The 26788-nt window shown below is 43.8% G+C and overlaps 1 protein-coding gene across 36 annotated transcripts in view; it reads right to left on the bottom strand.

Moving 5' to 3' along the window:
• The window catches only part of APBB2 (amyloid beta precursor protein binding family B member 2), a 381591-nt gene that overhangs the window by 111833 nt on the left and 242970 nt on the right, over nt 1-26788 (bottom strand). For 15 of the 36 annotated variants that reach the window (XM_086405998.1, XM_086405977.1, XM_086405990.1 and 12 more), the window contains 4 exons: nt 12039-12247; nt 2635-2697; nt 2167-2252; nt 2012-2072 (listed from right to left, as the gene is read on the bottom strand). In XM_086405998.1, the coding sequence (XP_086262124.1) occupies nt 2012-2072; nt 2167-2252; nt 2635-2697; nt 12039-12247 (419 nt within the window). The remainder of the gene's footprint in view (nt 1-2011; nt 2073-2166; nt 2253-2634; nt 2698-12038; nt 12248-26788) is intronic. The other 21 variants (XM_086405988.1, XM_086405996.1, XM_086405994.1 and 18 more) reach the window with 3 other exon arrangements.

The following is a 26788-nucleotide window of genomic DNA, read 5'->3' as shown; positions in this document are numbered from 1 at the left end:
CATTATTGCAATTATTTTATAATAGAGCCCTGGAAAAACCATTCTATTCCATCAAGACCTGAGATGCTTCTACCTCATGCACAGTGCAGGCATGGAGGGCAGGGGTCTGAAACCCTTCTCTCCTCCCAACAGGCTTGGGGTCCCCAAGAGTGCCAGGGACTTTCTATAGCAGGGGGACCTTCAGAATCTAGGTCCCCTAGACCTAGGGGAGGGGTGGGGGAGTTAGAAGCATGCATTGTTTGCAGAAGTTCTTACAAGATTCTGAGATGCCCCTACAGGAATTCATACCATTTACTGTAAGAATCCTCAATGTAAATAAACACCAGGAAGCACAAAGATGAACCCAAAGGTCAATGTTCATAACTGTGCCAAGTCCTATATGCTGAAAACCACGCTTTTTCCTTCTCCCCAGTCTGATCTGTCCTAACGCCATCTACTGTCCCAGTACAGACAGATGCACTGATTATTCCATTATGTTTTCTGTGGCTTCTAAGTGTTCTTATAAGTCTCCTCAGATCTTCTATGGAACAAAGAAGGGTATAAAATAAATAATACAATACATAAACTTTTTGTTTTGAACTAAGTACAACTTTAGTTACTTATGAGAAAGCCGAGCCTCCTTATTCACACAGATTTCTAATAGGTGCTAGAATAGACATGCTGGCCACAGAACGGGGGAAGATCGAGAATTCAGTGAGCAATAAACTGGGAGGGAAAAGAGAAAGTGTCATCTTAGGTAACAGCTCAACCAGGCCACCCATTCCTGTTACTAATTGGATCTGCTTTCTGTGCATCACCCTCCCGGTCTACTCTCGTCAGTTTCACACTCAGCTTTACAGACATCGCTGGCCCAGCCCTTCCGGGTAAAGCTAAATGATGCTGCTGCTCACCTTTGTGGGGTGCTGCTCACCCCACAGACCATCAGCTGCTGGGATGATGTACCACGCCCTGGCCAAGAGTGGGGAAACTGAGCCAGGAATCCCCCTTCCCATGGACCCACCACCCTAGCTCAGAGTAAACAGACGACCCTCCAGTCTATTACAGCACCTGTGTCAGGGGATGCGAGGTACCTGGACTGGGAGTGGGCGGGCCCCCACTGTGTCACCCACTGAACACACCGCTATGCTGTCTTCCCGGGTTGGGCAGGTCACTACTTTGCTCCTTCCTAAGACACCATGGAGACTGTGTGCCTAACACAACCCTCCCCAGGCTCACACCCAGCCCCATACCGGGCTTGAAGGCAACAGCAAGCAGTGGGTAGGGGCAGGGATAGGGAGGTTGGCAGAGCCTGAGGTACCAAGAAAAGGGGAACAGGGAACCGAGAAGCAGAGGTAGGGAGGTGGCAGGACTGTGCATAAGCCAAGGCTCCAAGCCCCCCAGTGCACTCTCCACCGCCTCACTGGACTTTGCTTAGAGAACACAAAGGCAAAGATAAAAGCTTTAAGAACATCAAGTGAGCAACTGCACAGAGAAATACAGGGCCCTGATTCTCAGGGATCAATGTACAACTGTAACAGCTCATACCCAGCACCAGAAGTCCAGAGCAAAAGTTCACTCTCACTTTCCACCATAAAACAGTCCAGTTTTTACGACAGGGATGGCAAGGAGCTTTCACTGTGCACACGTATGAGCTGCCCTGGAGGAGATGGGTGTGAGGGGTCCACAGCACCTGTTCAATTCCCCTTCCACTGCATTACAGGGTAGAGCCTGGCTTTTCTTCAAAGGCTTCTGAAGCCCACCTGTTCAAACAATAATTTTATCGTGTTGCACAAAGAACTGATGGAGTGAGATACAAGCAGAGTTGTGATGATTACAGAAACCCTCCCAAACCCAACTTGGCTGAAAGGATTTACTTTAAGTGTTAGGGAGATTAGCAATGAGAGAGGACTCAGGGATAATTGCTTATTAAGTGGGTCTGGGTTGATAGTTTGTAAAAACTGGGCCATTATCCAAAGTCATTATTCTGATGCAAGACTATAACCTGGTCACTAAAAGCACATTTCTTACAAACCTTAGCTTCTGGGTCACTGTTGATACTACAAGAATCATCATCATCGGCATGTGGAGCATTTCTAGAAAGAAAAACAGAAAATGGGACTTAGGATTCTATTGCAATCTTCAGCTGCACAAAGCTACACCTTCTGGCAGGTACATCCAATGCCCTACCTGAGTTTCAAGGATGCATAGCGCAGGGTGGCTCCTTCAAACTCTTTTAAACTGGGGTCCGGGTTGACTGTGGCCGCGTGCAAATCCTAGAGGAAATGAGATCCCTGTTAATGCACAAAGGCAGAGACCTAGGACACGGCCTCAGATATTAGAGGGGAGAGAAATCCTCCCAGCGCGAGGCAGAGAGTGTACGTGAGCTCAGGCAGAAAAAAAGGCATGCGTGGGCTGCTGATGCTGGCTCGGTGCAAATGCCGGTTCTTACGAGACAACAGGAGCCTGGGGCGACCAGCCTGAAGTCATTCACAATGGGAGACATCAAAAAAAGCGACATGTGTGAGCCCCACCGCCTGAGCCAGAAGCCCCTCAGTCCGTCCCTGCAGAATGCATGATGTTCACAAAGAAGATGCAGCCACAGCCATGCAAAAAGGACAAAATATTGAATGAGCTAAAATCTGACAATATACTTGCCTTCCAAATGTCACTATTAATCTTTCCCCCATTCAGAACAGCAAAATCACTCCATGGCTGTTTCTAGACATACAATTATTCACATAGGAAAAAGCACATTGATTTAAAAAAAAAAAAGAAAAGAAAATAATAAAAGGGAAGAAAAGGAAAGAAAAGAACACACACACACAAGACACTGTTGTTAGCATTGATATTCACGGGGATGGGTTAGGGAACAAATTCACTCTAACAGCAACATGTAGCTTGCTCTCCCTAGATCCACATCGTCACTAGAGGCCCAGGGTAGGAGGGCAGGAGGGTGCTTTAATTACTTACCAAGACAAATGGCTGAACGTTATTACCAGACAGGGAAGTTACTATCTACATGTGGTCTTAAAAGCACACAATATGCATCCAAGTATTAAAGGCCTAGCACACCTAATTCCATAAGAAGTTTTTCTCTCCTATTAACCAAAAGAACTGTTTTCTTGAGGTATGCTGGTCAATGAGCTGGTTGAAAACTGGGGAGTGTCCATCGCTAGGGGCATAACAAAACTAGGGGCCAAATTATCTCCACTTCAGAAAAAAACAATAATAAAGGAGGGTAAGGCACCCTGCCTGACCTCATCTCGCTGAGATTTAATCTAATAAAAAAGAGTCTAGACAATCTAATGTAAATTCCCCTCACTCATACAAAGGTCTACTTCCTTGGCACCCAAGTCTCTTCGCAAATTAATATTCAGTCACAAAATGCTTTCTGAAGCATAGTTATTGGAGAAGGCAATGGCACCCCACTCCAGTACTCTTGCCTGGAAAATACCATGGACGGAGGAGGCTGGTGGGCTGCAGTCCATGGGGTCGCAAAGAGTCTGACATGACTGAGCGACTTCCCTTTCACTTTGCACTTTAATGCATTCGAGAAGGTAATGGCAACCCACTCCAGTGTTCTTGCCTGGAGAATCCCAGGGACAGGGGAGCCTGGTAGGCTGCCGTCTATGGGGTTGCACAGAGTCGTACACAACTGAAACGACTTAGCAGCAGCAGCAGCAAGCATAGTTACAGGACAAAGTGTGAAGCCTTTCCTTGCTGGCAAACCTCTTGTAATAGACCTAGAATCTAAACAACTCCTTCTTTTATTCACCTCGGATAACATGGGACCATCTTTTTTCTTTCTACTCCATTAACTGAATATTCAAATATTTTTTATGTGACGTTTGGGGAATTAAATGATACTAATAAGACACCCAGGTACACTCTCACGAACTTGTTCCATTGATTTGTCAGGCAGATCTCTTTTCTTGAAAGTCAACAGGAGGAACTCTTCCACTAAGTTACTTTTCAACTAAAGTTCTTTGAAAGTGAGATGGTAATATTGACCCATAGCTTCGGCACACAATGAATACAAGTTTCAAAGCCACTCAGAACAGAAGTGGCTGAGTTCAAACGTCCCAGGTGTTGACAAATGCATTTATCTGGCTCTGAAGGCCTCTCTGAGGGCAAAATCATTGCAAATTTGGATCTATCATCACTGCACAGCTGGCGTCACTGCTGCTTTCCTTTCTGGATTAGGCAGCTGACCTGCAGTTTTTCAAACTTAGACCACTGGGTCTATTTATTTTTTAAAATGATCTCTTTTACCGAGCACAGAACAGGAAAGTTGTCCAGCCCCTCACCTCTTTCCTCCCTCCATCCTCCAAAAAGTATTTGGTTTTCACTAAGGAGAAAATATTACAGGAAAATCTTCAACCTGTCAGCTGGGGGGACCTGCTGCTGCTGCTAAGTCACTTCAGTCGTGTCCGACTCTGTGCGACCCCACAGATGGCAGCCCACCAGGGATGGCAGTCCTCCGTCCCTGGGATTCTCCAGGCAAGAACACTGGAGTGGGTTGCCATTTCCTTCTCCAATGCATGAAAGTGAAAAGTGAAAGTGAAGTCGCTCAGTCGTGTCAGACTCTTAGCGACTTCATGGACTGCAGCCCACCATGCTCCTCCGTCCATGGGATTTTCCAGGCAAGAGTACTGTGAACCCCCTAAAATGGATGTGGGGTTTTGTGTCCTCCATAACTGCATGCTTGTGAAGAAATTTTTTAAAAAGGCGTGTGTCTGACAAAAGTAATCTGAAATCAGAAATCATATTCAAAAAACACTGTGTTGGGATTATAGAGAGTGAAAGAAGAGCATTTTTAAAAACAAGTATTCAGAAAAGGCTCTGGCATTTAATCAAACATTTCTCAGTACGTGTGTGTTTAAATTTATATATATATATATTTACTCTTTGGATGCAGGAGTCCCTATAAAGTAAAAGTTGTTTATGCTTCTAAGACTGTATGAATTCAGCTCTCATGCTACGGAGACATGAGTCAGTGGGCAAACTTCCAACAATCACATTTCATAGATTTAAATAAACAAAGGTGATATACAGTGATTTTGCAAAATCTTAAAATAACATATAAGTATTCCTAAATAAACCCTTTAGCACAGAACTCAAGCAAAGAAAAATGGAAACTAGTGTTATTTACCACGAACAAGACAGAGTCTTTTTTTCCCTCCTAAATTTAAAATTTTCACTGACAATGAAGATGAGAAATGTTCTCCTTCACATAAGTGATTGTAATTTTTCTTTTTTAAAATCAAGGGCAATGAAGGACAAAAACAACTTGTCTTAAATTTTAAGAATGATATCGTCTATTCATCTATTTTTTTAATTAAGAGAGAATACAACATTTTAGCTAGTAGTGTAAAGAAAAAAGAAACCAACAGAGATGCTTGGGTTCTACAGAAAATCTGTAGTTTGGGTGATAGGAGTGAGGGATGAAAGAAAAGAGAAAGACAAAGAAGAGGAAAAGGCAGGTGGAGTAACCTAGGAAGACAGACACAGGATAGAGATAAAGGGAGAACAGAGACCATCGTCGGTGAGCAACAGCCTCTAATGGATCATCTCTCAGGAAATGCAGCTAAAAAGCCTTGCACAGCTGAGAGATGCTGGTGTCAGTATTACAGTGGGCACATACTCTCCTGGTGCTTGCCGTGACCCTGGCCAGGCTGCAGCAGCCCTTATCCTGATTATGGTGATCATGCTCAGGTCTGAGAGAGCCCCAAAATCCTAGCTCTGGGGGACTCACCCAGCACCTGGGGCATGGCACCTGCTGTGACCCTTCAAGACCTTTCAGCATGGTGCCCTTCATGACCTCTTAAGGGAATCTGACTGTATAACTTCGACTACTGAGAGTTTTCTTCTTCTAGATTTCTCTTCTGGGATCTTAGAAAACAGTTCCTCAAATCAAACAAAGATGATGCACTGTCCTTCTGCTGGAAGAAAACTAAGAGTTGGTCCTTTGACAACGTCAACAGAGTTCTCCTGAGGATGGGGTCCAAGGGGATGAGAAAGTCCCTGGAGGTGCTATGAATGTCTCTATGAAGTGGTATCAACGCGCAAACTGGAGAGCAAGAGTGAAGGGCTGAGCCCGCTGACAGCTGGACAGACAGGGAAGCACATGAACATCCCACAGTGGTCTTGACGAAGCCACGATCACATCGCTGCTGCATGCTCTTCGGAAGCTATGAAGTCAACACAGCCGTCTGGGAAGCTCGAGTTCAAACCCTGCCTCTGCCCTCACTGCTCTGTGAACTCAGTGCCCTGCATATCAGACAGGGCTAGAGACACTTCCCACCGGCGTGTGGATGCCATGAGGTCAAGAATGTGAGCCCTTGGCTCAGGGGCTGGCTGCCCGAAGCTGCCCAGGAAACAGCACTGTCCTCTACTCTTGCCACGGAGAAAATAAATAAAGGCATTTGTAAGAATAAAATGTTTGAGAGCCCAGGGACTACAGAGCTTTATCAATTATGCTTTATAATCCTCTTCTGTCAAGATTTGAGCCATGGCCTTGACCATAAATGGCAGAGCACCTGGACTTCTGGAATTCTGAATAGGCCAGACAGCGTTAATGAGCACTGAGTCCATGTACATGGGTTTATTTTTTCCTTCTTTTAAAACTGCTTTCTATGTTTTGTTGGATGCAACACTATCAAAAGAACAGTTATGGTTTGTCATGCAAACATAATACAAAGCAGTTTTTAAAAAAATCTAACTAGAAAACAGATTGACAAATGCTTGTGGAATTAAATTAGTCTGTGTGAGCAGCAGCACAATTTAGAAACTATAAACTAGGGAAAAACCAGGAGAGCTGAGGCTCTAGTGCCGGCTCTGTGGCTACAGTAAGTCAGCGAAGAGCTCCCTCCCGGTATGAAGCCAGTTTATTCCTTCATTCAGCAAATATTTAATGAACGTTGCCACATACCAGGCACTGTGCCAAGTGCTGAGGATGCATGACAAGGGGGGCAGGTCCCAATCCCCCAAAAAGGGAGGCTGACGTGCCTCAAGTAAGAATACTACAAAGAGACACAATGCAATGAAGATCAAAGGGCTCAGAAAGCAGGCAAATGAGAGCAATGATTCCCAGGAGATGCTAAGACAAGGCCAAAGTATTTAAGCAGAAGTGACACATAAATAAAAACAGACTAGATTCGCTAGAAGACTGGCTTTTGTAATCCCTCGGCATATAATTTCCTGGAAAGCATATGATTTTTTTTTTTTTCCTTTTTTGGAAAAGTGCAAGTTGTTCAGTTGTGTTTAACTCTTTGAAACCCCACGGACTATAGCTTGCCAGGTTCCTCTGTCCATGGAATTCTCCAGACAAGAATAATGGAACCATTCCCTTCTCCGGGGGATCTTCCCAACCCAGGGATCGAACCTGGGTCTCCTGCATTACAGGCAGATTCTTTACCATCTGAGCCACCAGGGAAGCACCCCTCGTTTTGGGGGTGGGGCAAAAGCATATGATAAAGGCAGACTCTCAGGCCTCACCCTTACAGAGTCTAGCTCAGTAGCCTAGGGTAAGAACAAGGAATCAGCATGTTCTGCAAGCCCAGAGGTTACCCTGGCCACAATCCTTGGTTCAGTGGGCTGAGAAATACTGCTGTAGCATTCACTAGTCCCTTTTTGGAGGTTCCTGCCAGTTCTGAAATATTAAGACTCCGTGAGCAGGTCAAGAACTTGGTTCAGGAAAATGATGACAGACCGGCCCCTTAATGTTGCTGTCTTATTTCTCAATGTACATGAAAATCCTCAGGTTCTAATGCAATGCTCGGAAAGTGTTCTCCTAGGGACTTAGCTGCACAGGCCCCTCCCAGACTCCAGGAGCGATGCAGCAAGAACAGAGTAAACTATGATCACAAAGAGATCACAGTCCTGAGAAACAACTAGACCTCCCCTTGCTTTGGAGCCACTTTTTCCCTCCTTGCCCTTATTCTTAAGGAACTGGGAAACTCCTTCATCTGGGAAGATTCTAAGCAAGACTTGCTCACGGGCCAACAGTTACTCGTTAAAATATTTTGTGGAGCTCCCTCTTCTCTCTAAGACGCAACATCTAAGTAATTTGGAACAAACTGATGGATTAGGGGGAGACTGTCTCTGGGCCAAATTTCAGCGGCAAGTGCTTCCCGTCCAGTTTATAAACTTGCAAAAATACTGCTGGCGTCTGCAGAGGAAACACTATGCGTTGCGCTCAACACTTCCCTGGTGAACTTTGGAATGTGAAATGTACAATTTTCAAACTGCAAGGAAGCCTTCAGTCCTAGACTTTTGTGAAGCTTAGTCAACAGATTTGGCACTTACTTTTTTTTTAAAGCCAGCTCAGGAAAAAGCTGTATAAAAATATGCGTTTCTAACACGACGTATTACAAGTTTCTTCTCGCCCTTAACGTTTTGCTTTCTCTCATGTTTCCAAATTAGTCAAAATAGATTCTATTTAGGGATCAAAGAAATGGCATTAGAGAAATAATCACTTTTTTCTCAACTGTTATTAACACCTGCAGCTGAGTACCAAAGAATTGATGCCTTTGAACTGTGGTGTTGGAGAAGGCTCTTGAGAGTCCCTCACACAGCAGGGCAATCACACCAGTCAATCCTAAAGGAAATCAACCCTGAATATTCACTGGAAGGACTGACGCTGAAACTGAAGCTCTAATACTTTGGCCACCTGATTCGAAGAGCCGACTCACTGGAAAAGACCCTGAGGTTGGGAAAGACATAAGGCAGGAGCAGAAGCGGATGACAGAGGATGAGATGGTTGGGTGGCATCACCGACTCAATGGACGTGAATTTGAGCCGACTCCAGGAGATAGTGAAGGACGAGGAAGCCTAGCATGCTGCAGTTCATGGGGTCGCAAAGAGTCAGACACGACTGAGCAACTGAACAACAACACTGTTGTTGTTATGACTGTTATGAAAAGCAGTCATTTTCTAGAAGGCTCTGCATATGTCACCACCCTCCCCTGGAGGGAGATGAAGACATCCAAGGCTCTCCAAAGCCCCTGATAAACACAGAGTGAAGCCTGGGGTGAGGGCAGGGGCCAGCACACCTCCACTCAGGCTTGACTCCACCAGGGAGTAGGTGTGTGATTCTGGGTAAGCTCCCTCGTCTCTCCATGTGGGTTGTCAAATATAAAAAAGGAACGACAACTACCGTACAGATGCATAGGGTTTTAGGAGATAAGCCGTGAAGCTGGTGCTGTATATACTCGACCTCCCTTAGCGCCTCTGCTTTAATATCCTTGTCAGCACCTGCAGGACCTTGGAACGTGGAAGGCTGGGTCTTCCCCAACCTCTCCTCTCTGCTACCTGCTTATCCCTCTGCCCCTAGGATTTCAATGTACTGCCTTTTATATCTGCTTGGTTCTTTGACTCTGTGGATAGCCTTATGCACAGGGAAAAATGTGTATGGAGCTAACAACCAAAAGGTTGATCTGAAGAACATCCATCCCACTGGTCTATTAAAGTGCTGGGTATGAGCCTGTCTCTGAAATGTCAAAAAGCTACACATCTGTTAACATGTGTCTTGGAGGGATAAGACTTTATCCAACATGATGGCAACAGAAGAGTAGAACAGAACCAACTTCAAGGTGGAAATTCACCCAGTGCTGGGGCAGATCACAGGATCTGGAATTGAGAACTGGGCATCTGCCCAGCCTGACCCAGTTACTCAGTTCACTGAGCCCCAGTTACCTCTTAAGTGGGAAACAGAATAGCCGTCTTCTCTGCCACATGAAGAGTCTTGAAGGGAACAAATGAAGTGACATTTATGAAAATATCCTGAAAGCTACAATAAGTCATGAACAGCCGCTGGGAGGCTGAGCAGTGGAGATGTGAAGGAAATACTGAATTCCAGGAGAGGAACTGGGTGGGGGGACACAGTTTGAGCTGGAAAGGGGGTTGGGCAGTGAGGGGGAAGGGAGGGAAGCAGGCAAGGACGGGGCCAGAGCAGGTGACAGTGGATGTCAGAAGGAGGCTCAGGGATGCGAATGTGGACTCTGCCTCCTGATCATCTTCCCCAGGGTCAGCAGCCCACCTGTGCTGCGTTCTTCTATGCAGAAAGTATGAAAACAAAAGTCTTCCATGTTCATCAAAGAGGTAAAAAATCTGAGGCACTTAAACCCCGAGATGCCCACCTTGGGCCTCACCCCACCAATGCCTCAGCCTCAGGATGCGGGCTTCAAGACAAACTTCATTTCTTCCATATACGGAAGACGAGAGGCTCACTGAACAGAAAGCAGTATCTCAAAGTCAGTCTGATCATCCCACCTCTGGACAAAGAGAAAGCAGGTGGGCTGAAATCTCAGAGCCAGGGAAGCCAAGTGAGGAGAACTCTGGCCTGGAATTGAGGAGGATTTGGGAACCCTGAGTTCTAGACCCAGTGTGGCTTCTGGTCACTGGCCTCTCTGTGCCTCGGCTTCCCTGTCTGTGATGGCTGGACACTGGTGCCAGATGCCCCCTTCCCACCCTGGCATTCTCAGCTTGCAGGGCTCTCTCTGGAGGTGAGGATGGCAAAGGGATGCAGTAGGAGAGTGAAGTCCTGGGCTGGAGAGACTCTAACAGAGATGCCAAGCAGGCCAGGTGAAGATGAAAGAGGACCTCTGCGTCTCACTGAGGGCCCAAGGGTGTCCTGGCCCACTCAGTTCCTGGGAGCCGCGCTGAGGTCCAGGGAGAAATGCCAAGAGACACCTGGGCTGGCATGGAGGAGGACTCCACTTCCTGGTAGGCTGAGTTGGTTCCTCTCCACCTCCCAGCACACTTCACACAAGGTGAATAAAAGACTGAATGGAATTTGCTCTGGGAGTAGGAATATTATGCTAATAAAAAAATTACCCAAATTGCCCAGTGATAAGCAATGAAATCCTAAGTAGCTCAGTGGAACTGAAGCGGGTGTCTGATCATCAGGGCCCCGCACCAACAAACTGAAGCCCCAGTCTATTAACAGAGGGTTATAGCTCGCCCTAACCGTTACTTGAAAGATGGAGAGTTTAAGGCCCAGGTGGAGTGAGTAAGATGCTGAAGCCCAGTAACAGCAAGAATGTGGTTGGAATGTAGGTCTTCCTGCCTCTTAGAGAAAAGTAAGTAAATAATGGAAGATGTTGTTTACTTTTAAAGACAATAATAGGGCAATGATAGGAAGGGCAATAATAGCAGCAAATATGTAGAGAGGCTTTTGGGTAAGAGATGCAGCTCAAATTCCTTCCATGTCCTCAAAGTAAAAGAAAATATGTTGTTTAAAGAACAAAAGATTGTGGTCAGAGAAAAGGCAGAAATGCCTGTGTGTCAGGAATCAAACCTCTTTTCTCAAAAAAAAAAAAAAAAAAAAAAAGCCATTACTTAACTGTGACCTTTTCCCACTGTAATTCTCTTGAATATTTTGTTATCAGGATTCACAAAGGTTCACTGCAGGAGTTTCTGTATTAACAACTATCATGATGGAATTTTTTTAATGCCTCAATTCTTTGTTTAAACATCAGATTTCTTCCTCAGGGATAGAACAAATTTATGCTGCTAATTATTTCTAAAATAATGTCACTTCTGCTAAATAAACAGATTCTCTTTTTTTATTTCTTATTAGAAATTAAGCATTTAAGGGTTCTCAAGGGTTATTCCTGCAGACATTCTCTCCTTGCAATCAAATGAGCCCAAGGATATTAATAAGATGTGCGGTAATTATAACACGTCAGGCCAAGAGACGTTCTTCCGTGTGTAAATATTTTATGGAACCAGCACTGTGAAGCGGCACCTACAGAGTGAAGTACTGCCTCAATGAGCCCCAGGGAATCTTAACCACTTCTCATTAATCAGCCTCTCTTACTTTCTGTACCTGAAATGGTATTTAAAGAGACCAAAAGCCATTAAAAAATAAAAAGATCCCTGAAAGATGATATTAACACTATTCACGAAAAGGAAGCATTTCAGAGGTTTCAAATGCAACATGCGTAAAAATTGGAAAGCTTACCTTGATGACCTGTTGGGGCAGAAACAATGAGTCTAAAGAGAAATCACAAGTTACATCCACTCTACTAAGCCATTAAAAAGATACTCCATTTTACCTCATTCTCTGGGGTGGGAGATGACGTTACAGAACTAAGGGACCCTTTCCTAGAACCCTGAAGATCTGCTGGGATGGAGACAGGGCGTTCCCACTGAGTCGTCCCTGTTGGTATGTGCCAGTAATAGGTCCCAGCGATGTCGCTGATTCTCTTCCAGCCAGGTGGCAAATCTGGATCAGTCTGAAAGGAGTGGTCACTCCATATATCTGCTGGAAAATGGAAGAAAAAAAAAGAGAGAGAGAGGGGTTTTATTAAAAGAAGAAACAACTACCGTCTTCTGGTTTTAGTTCCAATAGTCAGCAGAATTCCATGGGCAGATGTGTCCATAGCCCAAATGAGAACTAAAGCCATCCTACAAACACCAAGTATGCTAAGAGGGGTAATACAGAAAGGAAGAAAGAACTGGAAGGTTGACGCTTGATAACATGGATGTAAAAGGACCCATTATCATCATTTTATAGTTCCAAGGACCCTATGAACAGGCTAACGCTCCATTAGTCAGAATCAACTACTCAAACAAAATTTGCAAGATTACACACAAAATCTACTGAAACCCTTTGTAAATTAGTAAGATTTACTGTTTGGGATTACACATCCAGCAATGAATACAATTCTTATTTTCTTTGCTTTCTGGATGAGTTGCTGGATTTATGAGTACTGCACTTTGCTTTAATAACTCCTGCCACTTGATGGTAAACATCTAAAGCAGCATGTCTTTTGTAACACTCTGGAATTCCAAACTGCACACAGAAGCTTCCCAAAGAAGACAGACTGATAAGGCCTCGGAATTCAAAAAGGAACTCTAAAAACAGACCAGTAATGTAAATACAGGAATGAGCGTAGTGTGGAACACAACAGAGAATGGCAGGGACTGCGGCAAACGGGTGAAAGTGAAAGCTGCTCAGTCATGTCCAACTCCTTGCAACCCCATGGACTACACAGTCCATGGAATTCTCCAGGCCAGAATATTGGAATGGATAGCCTTTCCCTTCTCCAGGTGATCTGCCCAACTCAGGGATAGAACCCAGGTCTCCCACATTGCAGGCAGATTCTTTACCAGTTGAGCCACAAGAGAAGCCCAAGAATACTAGAGGGGGTAGCCTATTCCTTCTCCAGTGGATCTTCCCAACCCAGGAATCGAACCGGGGTCTCCTGCATTGCAGGTGGATTCTTTACCAACTGAGCTATGAGGCAAACCAGTAAGCATGTACAAAGTCCAAAGGCCTTTAAATTCAAAAAATAATTCTTTAGGCACTGTGTATATGTATGTGTGTGTGGGGGGGTGGGGTGGGACAAAAAAATACATCTACTGGGCAATTTCTGCCATCTCTGGACCATATCAATATTTTATTAGTTTACTGCATAATTATTTGCTTTTAAATATCTCATTTTGGGCTTTCTTATAAAATGGGCTAAAGTACTAGAGAAGAGAGGAGAGAAGAGGAAGCAGAGTAAGAAATCCATAGAGTGAGAGGCATGATGGAGAAATTGCAAGCAGCTGGATGAACATACATAGGTAGGAAAACATAATCAGTTTGCACTCTATGTTTGGGGATCACTTTATTCTAAGGAAAGGCCCTTTCCTACGTGGTCATTCATAAGAGGCTGGAGCCAGAACAGCAATTCAAAGAAAGTAGGCTGGCCTTGCCCTGTGCAAATGTCACCACATCATGTCACTGAGACTGCTACCGTCGCAAGATGAAAAAAAGAAGCCAAACAAAGAAGCTGATTAAGACGACGGCACAGATGTGCATTCATGAGGGTGTTTGGCATCCCAGCATTTGCTTTTCTCATTTAAATCTGTCAGAGGCAAAACTGCCGCTTGTCTCAAATTATGATGGAAACTTCCCCTCCCCCTACAGGAAATTAAGCATGATTAAATAATTTCAAGTTACCCAAATCTTTCACAAACCATTCGAAACAAATATGTGCATACACTCCTCTGTCTTGTCTCCTTGTTAGGGGCTGGGTGGGAGGGTTGTTTCTGCTGTTGTTTTATTGTCAGTATTTCAACGAGGATGGGAAAAAATACACAGGTCTTGGGATTCAGTTGGAGAAAACCCTACCAAGGGTGTCCCCTTGTCAAATTCTAGCAGCTCACAGACAACAGGCTCAAGATGGAAACTAATAAAAGAACAAAAGGAGGGTGTTCGTAAGCATTTCTGTGGTTTTTAAGGTCCAAGGGCCTGAATTTACACATGTCCTAGCTGTCTCTGCAGCTGGGACACTAGCATGCTTGTAGAATAGCTGCATACCACGATGAACAACAAGAACGCGATATCATGTCAGACCAGGGAGAGAGACCACGGTCAGCAGCCTTTGAGTTTGGCTGTCTGGGGTGATGGAGAGGGGCCTGGGGCTACAGGGCAGGAATTGGGCTGTTCTGTCTTCAATCAGACCTAGTCACTTATATTTGGTTAAATGCTGAGTTTCTGCTGACATTTTGTTGGAATAAAAATTCAGTTCGGTTCAGTCACTCAGTCGTGTCCGACTCTTTGCAACCTCATGAACCGCAGCACGCCAGGCCTCCCTGTCTATCACCAATTCCCAGAGTCCACCCAAACCCATGTCCATTGAGTCGGTGATGCCATCCAGCCATCTCATCCTCTGTCGTCCCCTTCTCCTCCTGCCCCCAATCTTTCCCAGCATCAGAGTCTTTTCAAATGAGTCAGGTCTTCGCATCAGGTGAATAAAAACTAAAAGAGGGTTATTTCATTGCTAAAAATTGATGATGAGATGATGATGGAGGAAGTGAGGTGGGAACATTTACAATACAATTAGCAGTTAGCAGCTCAGAACCATTTATAGAATCCGCTCCACATCACCCTATACTGGTTGTATGGAATGTAAGTCCCGTGAGGGCAGGCAGACATCATCCCTGTCATGTTCACCATCCTATTCCGAACACCTAGCATGGCAGGTGTTCAATAACAATGAGCCGGATGAATGGTGGAGAGATGGCAGATGGATGGATAGACAGATGGGGTAGACAGAAGAAAGGAAGATAGGAAAGAAGAACGAAGAGAGAAGGAGGGAGAAATAAGTGAATAAAGTCCCGAATGATGGGAATTGAACTTGGCACTTGGCAAAAGAGGAATTCTGAAGAAATCATTTCTGTGCAATTTCATAACACTGAGCAACTTCACAGAGTACTCCGGAAAACTAGCTTCTAGTTAAGGGCAAGGTCTACTTCCTTTGATGGTGTATATGAATGTTCTTGTGGACAAAAAGAAATAAGATATGATAAACTGGGAAGAGTTCTGGGCTGGAGTTGAGATTTTGTTTCTTTTTTCATTGATAGGTTCCAAAGGAATAGTAAGAAATGCGCCTTCTGAGGCGCCTCAGTGCTATTACACTTTATTTTGTTTAATCTTCAAAGCTCCAATTTGCTTAGTTCTCCTATATAAAACTATGTGCACATTTAAGTAAGTACCCTGGACCTTATTCAATAGGTCAGTGGTTTCCAAATGTTATTAAATTAGGAGGAGGGACAGTGTTGCTGGCAGGTGGAACTCCAGGCCTGTCCAGAGTCTTTTGACCGTGCACACGAAGTCATTTTAGTCGTGTCCGACTCTTTGTGACCCCACGGACTGTAGCCCACCAGGCTCCTCTGTCCATGGGATTCTCCAGGCAAGAATACTGCAGTGGGTTGCCATCTCCTTCTCCAGGGGATCTTCCCGACCCAAGGACTGAACCTACATCTCTTATGTCTCCTGCATTGGCAGGCAGGTTCTTTACCACTAGCGCCACCCGGGAAGCCCCTTTTGACCATAGCAGCACCATTTTTATCTCTTTTAAATATTGGTCTTGTTTGTATGATTTTCCTTGAAAAAACAGGGATCAGTTAAAGCTCACATCAATCCCACCAGAAGGCAAGGACGATGCAGCCAAGATAGGAAGCCAGGCTTTAAGGCTTAAACCCAAGTTCTCTTAATGCTGCCATGAGGTTCTCAGGGGCTGGTAATGACAGCACTGTTAATAAGAGTAAAAAGTAACAGGCACGCTGACATAGTCTGTGGGCTGACTTACCCAGCTCCTTTACTGCAGGAGTTCATGGAGTGTCCCCTGTGGCCTTATGAAGGATACACTATTGTTACCCCGGATCTAAGGCCAGCGAGGACAGCAGTTTGGTTTAAGGCCAAGGGGTAAACTAGGTCCCAATGTAGAAATGGCTGCTATTTTTTCAGAGACCTGAGTAAGATCAGTTATAGTCAGCTTGGGGGAATTCAGAACGTGAGTAAATAGGGATGGGACAAAAGAAAGAACACAATGGCTTCGAGTCTGAGGCCTGCAGACCTGACCAGGGTTACAGAGCTGGTAACTGAGCCCCCCAAGACCCACCCTGGAGCCTGGGTACATCAATGCCAGGACACTGCCATTGCAGACTTTGCATAGGAGTCTCCCTCCTTTACTCCCTCATTAAATCTGCAACCAGTAAACTCAGGCCACCTCAGCTGGTCTGTGCATCTGCAGCCTCTCCAGTTAGAAGCCTGAGCTTCAAATTCCACTCCCAGACACACGGCGGAGGCTGAGATCCCACCTGTTTCGCCCTCCGCCCTTCCCTACAGGATCTCACACCTAAGAAGCTCTATGGTCTTCTGTCCTGTCATCACTGCATCCCTGCCTCTTACTGAAGGTGCTTCAAGGAGACGAGGTTCAGTGGTAGGTGTGGAAAGGTGCAGGTGTCCTTTCCAAGTGGCCCACTTCACTGTGTGCAGTTCTGTCCCAGAAGCAGGGCCTGCAAGTCCGAGTGTAAAAATAGCACGGCTGAGAGCCCCAAGAAAGGCCCTCTTGTGCTGGTAATCTCTTGGGCCAAGAGCGATACTTGGCATAGGAACAAGGGGCCTGTCTGTGAGCAGCAAGGACCCGCCCCTCGAGCCGCCTTGGGGCGCCAGTGCGCTGGCCTGGCTCCACCCCTGCGACTGGGCTCTCCTCCGCAGTTGGGTCTGTGAATGAGGCAAGCCAGCCTCTCCTCACCCTCTCCCTTGGGCTCACTAGAGGAACCGAAGGGTCAAATGGAAACAAATGAGCATCTAGCAGCAGCTGGAAATTTCCCTTTCTGCTCGGGAGGCCACAGGAAGGAGGGATGGGTGAGTCGGGATTCTAAATTTGGTAACGTCTACAGCACAGAGCACAGAAGTCTCCCTCTGGTCCTCTGAATGGCCCTCACTCCCTTCCTCGACAGCTGCTGTGTGCCCAGTGCCTCAGTGTGCAAGGCAGGGGGTGAGGGCCTTGCGAACAGAGGAGACAGATGAACTCCTTCCACAAACATTTCCTGCTTACTCTGTACAGGCATTGCTCCAGGGCTGGGGGCACAGAGGTCATCGGATAGACCTAGCCAGACCCTGCATCCGAGACCTGGGTTCTCAAGCATCAGTCACCTGGAGAACCTGCTAGAACACAGATCGTGGGGTGCCAGCCTCCCACCCTCCACCCCCACCCCAAGCTTCTGACTCGGTCTCTCTGAGGTGGGGCCTGAGAATCTGCATCTCTAACAGTTCCTAGGTGCTACTGATTTCACGCTGTTGGCTTTGGGAACCAGACTTTTTAAGAATGACTGGTCTGGGAAAACAAAAGGTAATCATTTTTATCTACCAAATCCCATCTGACTGCTGGCCTCAGAAAACAGAAAATGTGAATTATACTTCATCATTCTTTCATTCACCCACTATTCATGCATTCTCTTGTACAGAGGGACTCTACTACATACCAAGCACTATTCTAGAAGCTGAGAATACAGCAATGAATAAAAGAGGCAATTTAGGGATAATGGGATCAGTTGTCTGGTGATGGGCTATTTGGTAGGATAGTCTAAAGAAAGAACAATGTCACCCCCAAACAGAAGGGACTGGCCTTGGGAACAGCATTCCTGGAAGAGGGAACCTCAAGTGCAAAGTCCCAGTGGCAGGAAAGAGGCTGTCATGTCATGACAACAGAAGGTCACGTGAATGAGAGATGAGTGGTCCAGAATAAGACTTAACTCCATAAGAGCTAAGAATTCACCCTCTATGCGAAGGAAAACTCGTGAAGTTCTCGTGCGGTCTGTGTTTTCAAAATCAGAAGACCAATCTGCACAATGCTCCCATTCTTGGAGAAGAAAAACCTCTCTCTTCTGAAGTCTCAGCTGCAGCTGCTGCTGGCTACTCTTTCTGAGCAATGTTATTCCCAAAGGAGCCAGGCTCCTAGGTCCAAACTGCTGTATATGAATTTAGCGTTAAAACCGTTCCTCTGCTCACCAGTGGTCTGCTTCCACTGCCCCTCTCTCGCTCTCTTCTTCTCTAACTCACTACTTAGCCCCTTTATTTTTTCTGGACCTAAAACTTTGTTGTCGGGAAAGAGCAAGAAGGCTCTTCATCCCCTCCAGCTTCATCATTGACTTCTGGCGACAAGAGCACAGAGCCAGGACTCCAGGTCAGGATCATTTATTATAGGTTTGCTGAGGGTTCCAGGCAGCACACGGAGGCTGCTTAGAAGACGGTATGAAACTGTCCTAAGTCAAAGGAACTGGCAAAAATGATGACTATGGAGACAAGGGGATGAGCCCCAAATGCCCCAAATCTGCGAATTCTCAGAATTCTGACCTGCTGGCCTGCTGGACAGAAGGGAGGAAAGCTTGCTCCAAACAGTCTCAGTGCTTCTGTTCTTTCTTATATTTATTTGCAGGGCCTATCTAGGACTCTGAAGCGTCTATCACAGCCTCACAAAAATTACACATTTTATTCCATTGAGCTTTCCCATGGTTGCAGTCTTCTGACAGCTCTAATAAAACGCTGACAGTTTTGAGAGTGTTGATTTTCTAACTCTTTCTCCTATATTTTCCTTTAAAAAAGTTAAGATTTTTTAATGTTTTTGAAATAGGGAGTTCTTTGTAACTGAGGATTTTCCTGTTAAAGATTCTTGAGTAAATGTTCCAAGAACTCACAGTTTAAACAGTTCTTAAATTTGGGCCTTGTAATACTACATACTTTGTGTATTTTTAACAAGTATTTTGGCATAAGCTCAACACAATATTTCTTAATTTAAACTCACTAGGGACATAAGTCTTTGCTAGGCTTACTCGACTACATTTGTTTCAAGGCTGTATTACTATTACAGACAAGAGCTCTGGAGTCAGTCAATAGCCTTGAATGTCAGCTCCAACGCTGGCTAGCCGTGTCATCTCAGACAAATAAATGGCTTAATTCTAATGGCCTGTCTGCTTACTACAACAGAACTGATGACAGCTTCTACCCCATACAGTTGATGTGGGACACGGTGCTCAGCACAAAACCAGGCACGTAATAACCACTCAGTAAGTCTCGGTTACTAGTCGCTATTAATTACTTCATTCAAATGTGGCTTTGGGGGAAAAGACTCTGGAAAAAACACATTTTGAAGTGGCATCAACCACAGTGTACTTCACTGAAAAACTAAGATTCCCAAGAATCTGCATCTACCAAATGTGTGTTTTTGTTTTTGTTTTTTTTTTACTAAAAAGGTAGTTTTTATTTAGATCAAGAAAAGTAGATGAGAGCGTTGGCCACTCACATGTCCATTCAGAAGCAGAGCATCACATAAGGACACACTGGATTGAGTTTGTGGCATCTCTTTAAACAGCGTGTGGCTGCTTTATGCCATGCAGCTAGGCCATTAAAGAAGTGAAATGAAATGAGAACAAAATAGCTTATCAAGTCTAAGTATTATTTCAGGCACCCTTCTTTAGAGACTGCTCTGCCTCAGGTCCTCAAGAAGGTATGCAAAAGGAACTGATCTCATGATGGTGGAAAATAAAAGGGAAATTATGCCGCCCTGTTCACAGACTGTTAACCAAAATCAAAACAGTCAAGGGGACTCTGCAAAGACAAATTTAAAGATGAAAGGGCATGAGATGTAAGTCACTAAAAATTATCCAGAGGGAAAACTGGTATTTGTAAACACGAATTCATCCATTCACACCTATACAATACATATGATTGAAGTTAATCATATGACCTGGCTACAGAATACTTAAAATATCATAAGAAGGTCTCATTCGACACACTTACACAATAAAATGTGCATTTCTTACAAATTATAAAAAGGGGTATTAAAATTTTAAGAAATGAAATATAATCTAAGAACACTATACTTCCTTTTACAGTGTGCACAAAGTACAAAGTAGCATAATTTATAATCACTACTGAGAAGCCCCAGCCTTAAAGTCCCCAGCCCTCTCCAAAAAAGTAAAAATAAAACATTAAAACTTGAATTTTAATTTATATTTATATAAATGTATTTATAACTTTACTTATTGGTTTATATTTTAAGAAAGCTACAGGCCATTGTGATAACCTCAATTTTGTTTTTCTAAGAAGCACTGGGAAACACCGGTGAAGAAACCAATGCAATCTTCAAAATTTAAAAGTTTAATGACAATACAAAATGGAGAATGTATGTGGGTGGGCATGCTCTTGAATCAGCAACTTGTTGGGTGATTTTAAAAGTAAAGGTTACAGCATACATAAAATTGCCAGGCAGGTTTATCGCTTTCTCCTCCCGCTGTCTGACCACTTGTGCACTGAATGGCAGCAGTGCCTCCGGTTCAACAGCAGGTGGGATTATTCAGGTTTGGCAGGACGATCAACAAGTCAGCCCTAACATTCTTTGCTTTCAAGTTTGGGCATTTAGTGCCTAAATACAGTGTAATAGGGATATCTATGGTCAAATGATTAAGCAACGGTGCAACAACGTTCAGAGAACGTGTCCAGCTGCCATGCCAGCAGTCGATCCAACCACACACCTTCCTTATTTGATTATTATTTCACAGTGAGCAGCTGCAGAGGAGAAGACAAACATCCACCTCTGGTGGCAATCTTTCTTTGGCTTCCATTCAATGAGACAGACGCAATGACGACCAGCACCATACTCTTTCAAGGTAGACAGGTCTGAAAGTGCATTAAATAAAGCCCATTTTCCAGCCCTCCACTATTCTGGCAGGGTCTTCAATACACTTTTCCCTTAGAGCTGTGGTCCTCTTTAGGCTGATGACAAGAGCACTGATGACAAGGTGGAAGCTATTCCAGAGGCTGCCTAGACCAACTTCAAGGTCACTGTTACTCTAAATGGTGGCATGCAAGGACTTGACTTTCTACATTAAGTACTAGGACAAAAAATGATTAGGGAGAAGCTACGAAATTGACAGAGTATTTGACAACAAACTATAATCTGGTCTTTTGCCCGCAGATTAAAAAGGCAAACTGAGGACTTCCCTAGTGGCCCATGGTTAAGAATCTGGTGGTCCATGCCAGCAAAAGAGACACAGATATAAAGAACAGGCTTTTGGACTCTGTGGGAGAAGGTGAGGGTGGGATGATTTGAGAGAATAGCATTGAAACATGTATATTACCATATGTGAAGCAGATGACCAGTCCAAGTTCGAGGCATGAAACAGGGCACTCAAAACTGGTGCACTGGGACAACCCAGAGCGATGGGATGGGTTCAGGATGGGAGACGCGTGTACATCCGTGGCTGATTCATGTCAATGTATGGCAAAAACCACCACCATAGTATAACGTAATTAGCTTCCAATTAAAATTAATTAATTAATTAAAAAAAAATCTCCCTGCCAATACAGGGTCCATGGGTTTGATCTCTGGTCTGGGAAGATCCCACATGCCATGGAGCAACTGAGCCCTTGTTCCACAACTATTGAAGCCTGTGCACCCTAGAGCCTGTGCTCTGCAACAAGAGAGGCCACTGCGATGAGGAGTCGTCACTCTGCAAATTGAGAGCAGTCCCTGCCCACCACCACTAGACAAAGCCTGCATGCAGCCATGAAGTGACCCAGCACAGCCTAAATTAATATATATATATATATATATATATTTTGTAAAGCATGCTGAAGTGGCTGCCATCTTTTCTAAAATCAAAATCTATGTGTGGGAGCACACAGAACTATGCTCCCATAGATTAAAATGTGTATATTTTGTTTCTGATATAAAAACAAAAGCAAGCACTTCTAGAACACTCCAGAATTTTCAAAGTCCTGTAACTAACTTAACCTCATTTGATCCCACACAATCTGAGAAGACAGGTACAGGAGACACACTATTCCCATTTTACAGGTGAAAAAACAGATTTTAGCAAAGGCAGAGAATCTGGTTGTCATCGACAGTGGAGAAATCTCAGTGCATTTTTTTGGTTTGCGAACCATTCTATTTGTTAGAATTTAAAGGTTGTGTATTTTTACACAAGTATTTTTAAAGGTTGTGTCCTTTAAAAAAATCAGCATAACTGAAATAATCTGTTCAGTATGCCTGAGTGGTTAGTGGACAAGCTTTCATATTTGATGTAAAATGTAAAACAGGATTTTTAGGCTATGGATTGGGTGGGGGAGTTAAGAGAGAAATGTTTTTTGGAGCTTAACTTTTAAAATACACATCGTAAAGGATCAGGGTAAAAGCTGTTCTTTTATGACTCCTCTGAGATATTTGTTCTCCATCTAAGTTAAAAGAGAATTTGAGGCAGCTTATAGAAAAGATAGAAATATATTTGAAACAGTAAAATAATATGAGAAAATAAGAGCCATGGAGTTGAGAGGAAATTTAATTTCTTGCCCCTAAAATTTACAAAGTTTTAGTTATCTAATAAAAGAAGTTTACCGAAAAGGAAACTTTCCCCCAAGCATCAAATCTAAAAGGAACTTAGCATGTGGTAAACAGCACTGGAAGTAGAAAAGCAGTAAATGATTTGGCTTCACATTGCATCCAGGTGGTTTTATTTTCTCATCTTGTTATAAATTATAATCACAGTATATAATAGGTAATTACGTGTAAATTTTTTAAAATAGTAAAGTGGGCAAACTATTCTGTATCTTCCTTTAGTCCATGAAAGCCTGGTGTCTGGGTCTCCCAAATAAGGTAGCAGACACTGCAAACTGTTAAATCAGTTCTGAGTGTTTTCCTTCTTATTGGACACTTGGCCATCCAGAATACATTTCCCAGCCTCCCATGTAGCTAGCTATGGCTATGCAGGTTACATTCTAATATTGGGATGTAAGTTCAAAGACTGTATAGCAGCTTTTAAGAACCTTCTTCATAAAATAGTTTGCAGGCACATTTCTTCTTGCTGTCTGGAACAGACAAGCCTTCTGAGACCATCAGTACACTGGCTACCCCCTAGGGATGGTAAGGCCAAGGAACCTGGGTTCCTGCGGTCTTTGTGTGGAACAGAGCCACCACATCAGTGGACTGCTACTACCAGGCTTCTATGTGAAAGGGAAGTACATTTCTATTGTAAATAAGCCACTGTTATTTTAGAGTTTTACATTACTAACAGCTGAAGTTGATCCTAACTTATCCATTTAATGGCAGGAGAGTGGATTCCAGACCTAGTACCTAGGAAAGAAACTAGTACCAAGGATTAGCTTTGCAACCCCATATTCAATACCAAATTTACAGGCATATAAATTATAAAGTTGAGTTTAGAAACCTAGGATCCTGACTCCCAACTTCTTCAACATTTCCCAAACCGTCTACTGTTGGAATATAACTTCGTTGGTCATCATTCATTCATCTTCACCACCACCAGTACAAGTAAGCATCTTAACCGCATTTCCAACTCTTGTAAAAATACCAAAGGCAGACTCTATATTGGGTCTAATTTATCACAAACCTCAAAACAAGTGTCTATCAGGATTCAACCAACCACAAGCAACATTCAGCCATCCATTTGATCCAAGGCTTTTGATGCTTTGATTTGTACCATCCTCCTCCCCTACTTTTTCGAATTCTAGGTCAGGAGAGAAAAGCAAAGATTCTCCAGGGAAAAACAAAATGACAAAACCAATTAGCTGATGCACACCTGTGCAACAGCTTGGTTTTTCTTTTCCAACAAATGAAAGAATGGTACACAGAGCTCCGAGTTTCTCAGAGATGCTGAGGCTACTGGCAGAAAACAGGCAGGGGTATTTGTGGATCCCATCTGCCAGAGATGCACGTGTAGAGAGTGTCATTTTTTTTACTCTTCTCAAAATAGAATGTAGCATAAGACAATATTAGATATTTGGGCCAAAATTCCAGGAAAGGACAAGCAAACATAAAAATTATTCTCAGAAACTTCAAACAATAAATTATTGCCCACAGTTTAGAAGGACTTCTTTAGAGAATAGGATGTGGAACTGTTTGGTGTTAAGTTGTGGGTCCTCAGTAGTAAAAAGTTTAGAAAAAGTGTCTAGAGATGCTGTTTATCACAATAGATCAAAGTTCCTTAAAGTCAAGATCGAGCTTGCGCCTCTTTTTTTTAATCAACCAGTGTACCACAAACATGTCATACACACAGTAGGTATGCAGTGTTAGTTTTCTGAAGGTAAGTGGATGTAGCTAGGAGTGGCTCCCCTTTTCCGTATCTTATCCTCTGAAGGACTTCCCTGATGACTCAGTAGGTAAAGAATCTACCTGCAGCAGGAGACACAGGGTTGATCCCTGGGTTGGAAAGATCCCTTGGAGAAAGAAACGGCAACCCACTCCAGTATTCTTACCTGGGAAGTCCCATAGACAGAGGAGCCTGGCAGGCTACAGCCCACAGGGTCGGAAAAAAGTCGGACACAACATAGCAACAGGAATTTATCTTCTGACACCCCAGAGGCTGCTGAAATAACAACTATATGAATGAGATCTATAGGAAAGGAGAAGACAAAGAGGGAAAGGGGGGAGAAAGAAAGGGAGGGAGGGAATATGAAGGTGTAGCCTGTACCACTAAGCCGCCAGCCTCCTGAGTTGAGTCCTGCTCTACACTGACATCCAAAAACAAAGTAGAATTACAGTTTGCTAGTTTTTATTCACCCACAAATGTACTGGTTAACCCACAAGGTCTCAAATCCCAGGCAATATGCTAAAATTATCTTCTTACTAGAAAAATGCTCCCAAAGCATTAGAGGTTTCTTGCTTGCAGGGTGTCTGGGAAGGAGTCCAGATTATTATGCTACAGAAATAGGTTTCTTTTTCCTAGTCTCAAAATCTAAGCCGCTCACTTGTGAAAACTCTGGTTCAAACAGTTTTTGTTCTGGGTTAGCTCCGTTTCCTTCTTTCTAGATCTACTGGTAGTTAAGTGTCCACTTGTAAATGAGAGTCTATCTGTTCTTGATTTCTGGTATGCTCTAATAAGTATCTTCCTCCTCAACTCTGTCCCACTACTTCCTCTCTGAAAGAAATTGCTATAACCTTCGGGCCTTTTGAGAGAAGACTCTGCTCGTCACACACAAGTAATCCTTAGATATCAGAAGTGGGTACAGAAGAACATTCTTTGGAAGCAAATGAATTGGATGCTGTGTCAACGTCTTCCTTGTTGGAGGCAAATAGGCACAGATCAGCAGGGACAAGTGTATGACTATGTGGAGAATGTCACCCTAAACAGTTGCTGTGCTTCCTTCCTTGTAGAAACAAACTGTGTGTGTCTTTGCAGGTCACAGATGCGCTTTGATGAATGAACTAAGAGCATATACTCCTCCCTTAAGAAAATATTATAGTGGAGGTACCAAACCTTGAGCCACGAGCGGAAAGGAGCTGAGTAAAAGAACACACTGTATTTTTGTTTGGTTCTGTTTAGTTCTCTTTGGAGAAACAAAGAGTATTAATTACTTTTGAAAGCAAGAGTATGTTTTCAGTGTAAATTTTCCATGGGTTTTCTTCCATAAGGGTAATAATATTTTTCTTCCACTCGTTGCTTTGATGACTGACTCATTTTCAAAAAATATATTCTACTCTGATAAAGCAAGAATTGTTAAATTTTCTTATTGCAAATCAAGGTTACTTGCACTTGGCCTAAATTCTAACTGGTCACCCTGGGAAAGCTGACCTCTTTTCATGGCCATTGGGTCTGTCTGAGAAACACATTTACAAGAACTGAATTGGTTAGCGACGACTTGAAAAAAAAAAAAAAAGCCATAATTTGGAGTAGAAAACAGCAACCCATTCCAGTATGCTTGCCTGGAGAATTCTGTGGACAGAGGAGCCTACTGGGCTATAGTCCACGGGGTCGCAGAGAGTGGGACACGACTGAGTGACTAACACACACACCGTCAAAAGGATCTGACTCAACAAACAATTGCAATGCTCTATTTTCACTGAACACAATTAAAGTATATCTATCAATAAGATAAAGATATCTTTTTTTTTTCAAAACAAGTAAATAATATGTATTTTAGAGCCAGCAATACTAAGTATAGAGCTCATACACCTCCTCACATTGTCACCCTGGAGGAGGCGCTCCCTGTGAGATTACGTGCAGGGCTGGGAACAGGGGCGCCCTGGGAGTCCATTGTTCTACAAGGAGAAAGGGGAACCCCAGAGTGCCATGCAGTCAGCATTTAGAAACAATGCATTAAATGTCGCCCAGCCTCACAGACAGAGCTTTAAAACACAGGACATGGGGGAAAATTACTCTAAATAAATTAAGAACACACACACACATACTAAAAACAGCAATGCATTTTACCTTTTAAAGAACTTCTTGTAATGTGGCTATTCAAAATATTGTTTATTACATATGTGGCTCACATTGTATTTCTAGTGGATGGCACTGGTCAGAGGCTTCCAATAAGCCAGGGGTACAAGAGGGCTTCTATCCATAAAAATTCTCTGGAGCCTCAAATTAGAAGGTACTGATGAAATGACTTGTTGTTGTTGAGTTGTTAAGTTGTGTCCAACTCTTTGAAACCCCATGGACTGCAGCATGCTAGGATTCCCTGGCCTTCACCATCTTCTGGAGCTTGCTCAAACTCATGTCCATTGAG

Source organism: Bos grunniens, chromosome 6 (genome assembly GCF_055505025.1).
Source record: "Bos grunniens cultivar Pamir isolate PY7600 chromosome 6, Bosgru_T2T1.0, whole genome shotgun sequence".
NCBI classification, from domain to species: domain Eukaryota; kingdom Metazoa; phylum Chordata; class Mammalia; order Artiodactyla; family Bovidae; genus Bos; species Bos grunniens.
Note: the sequence above shows the minus strand (reverse complement) of the source record. Positions and strands in the feature narration are given on the sequence as shown.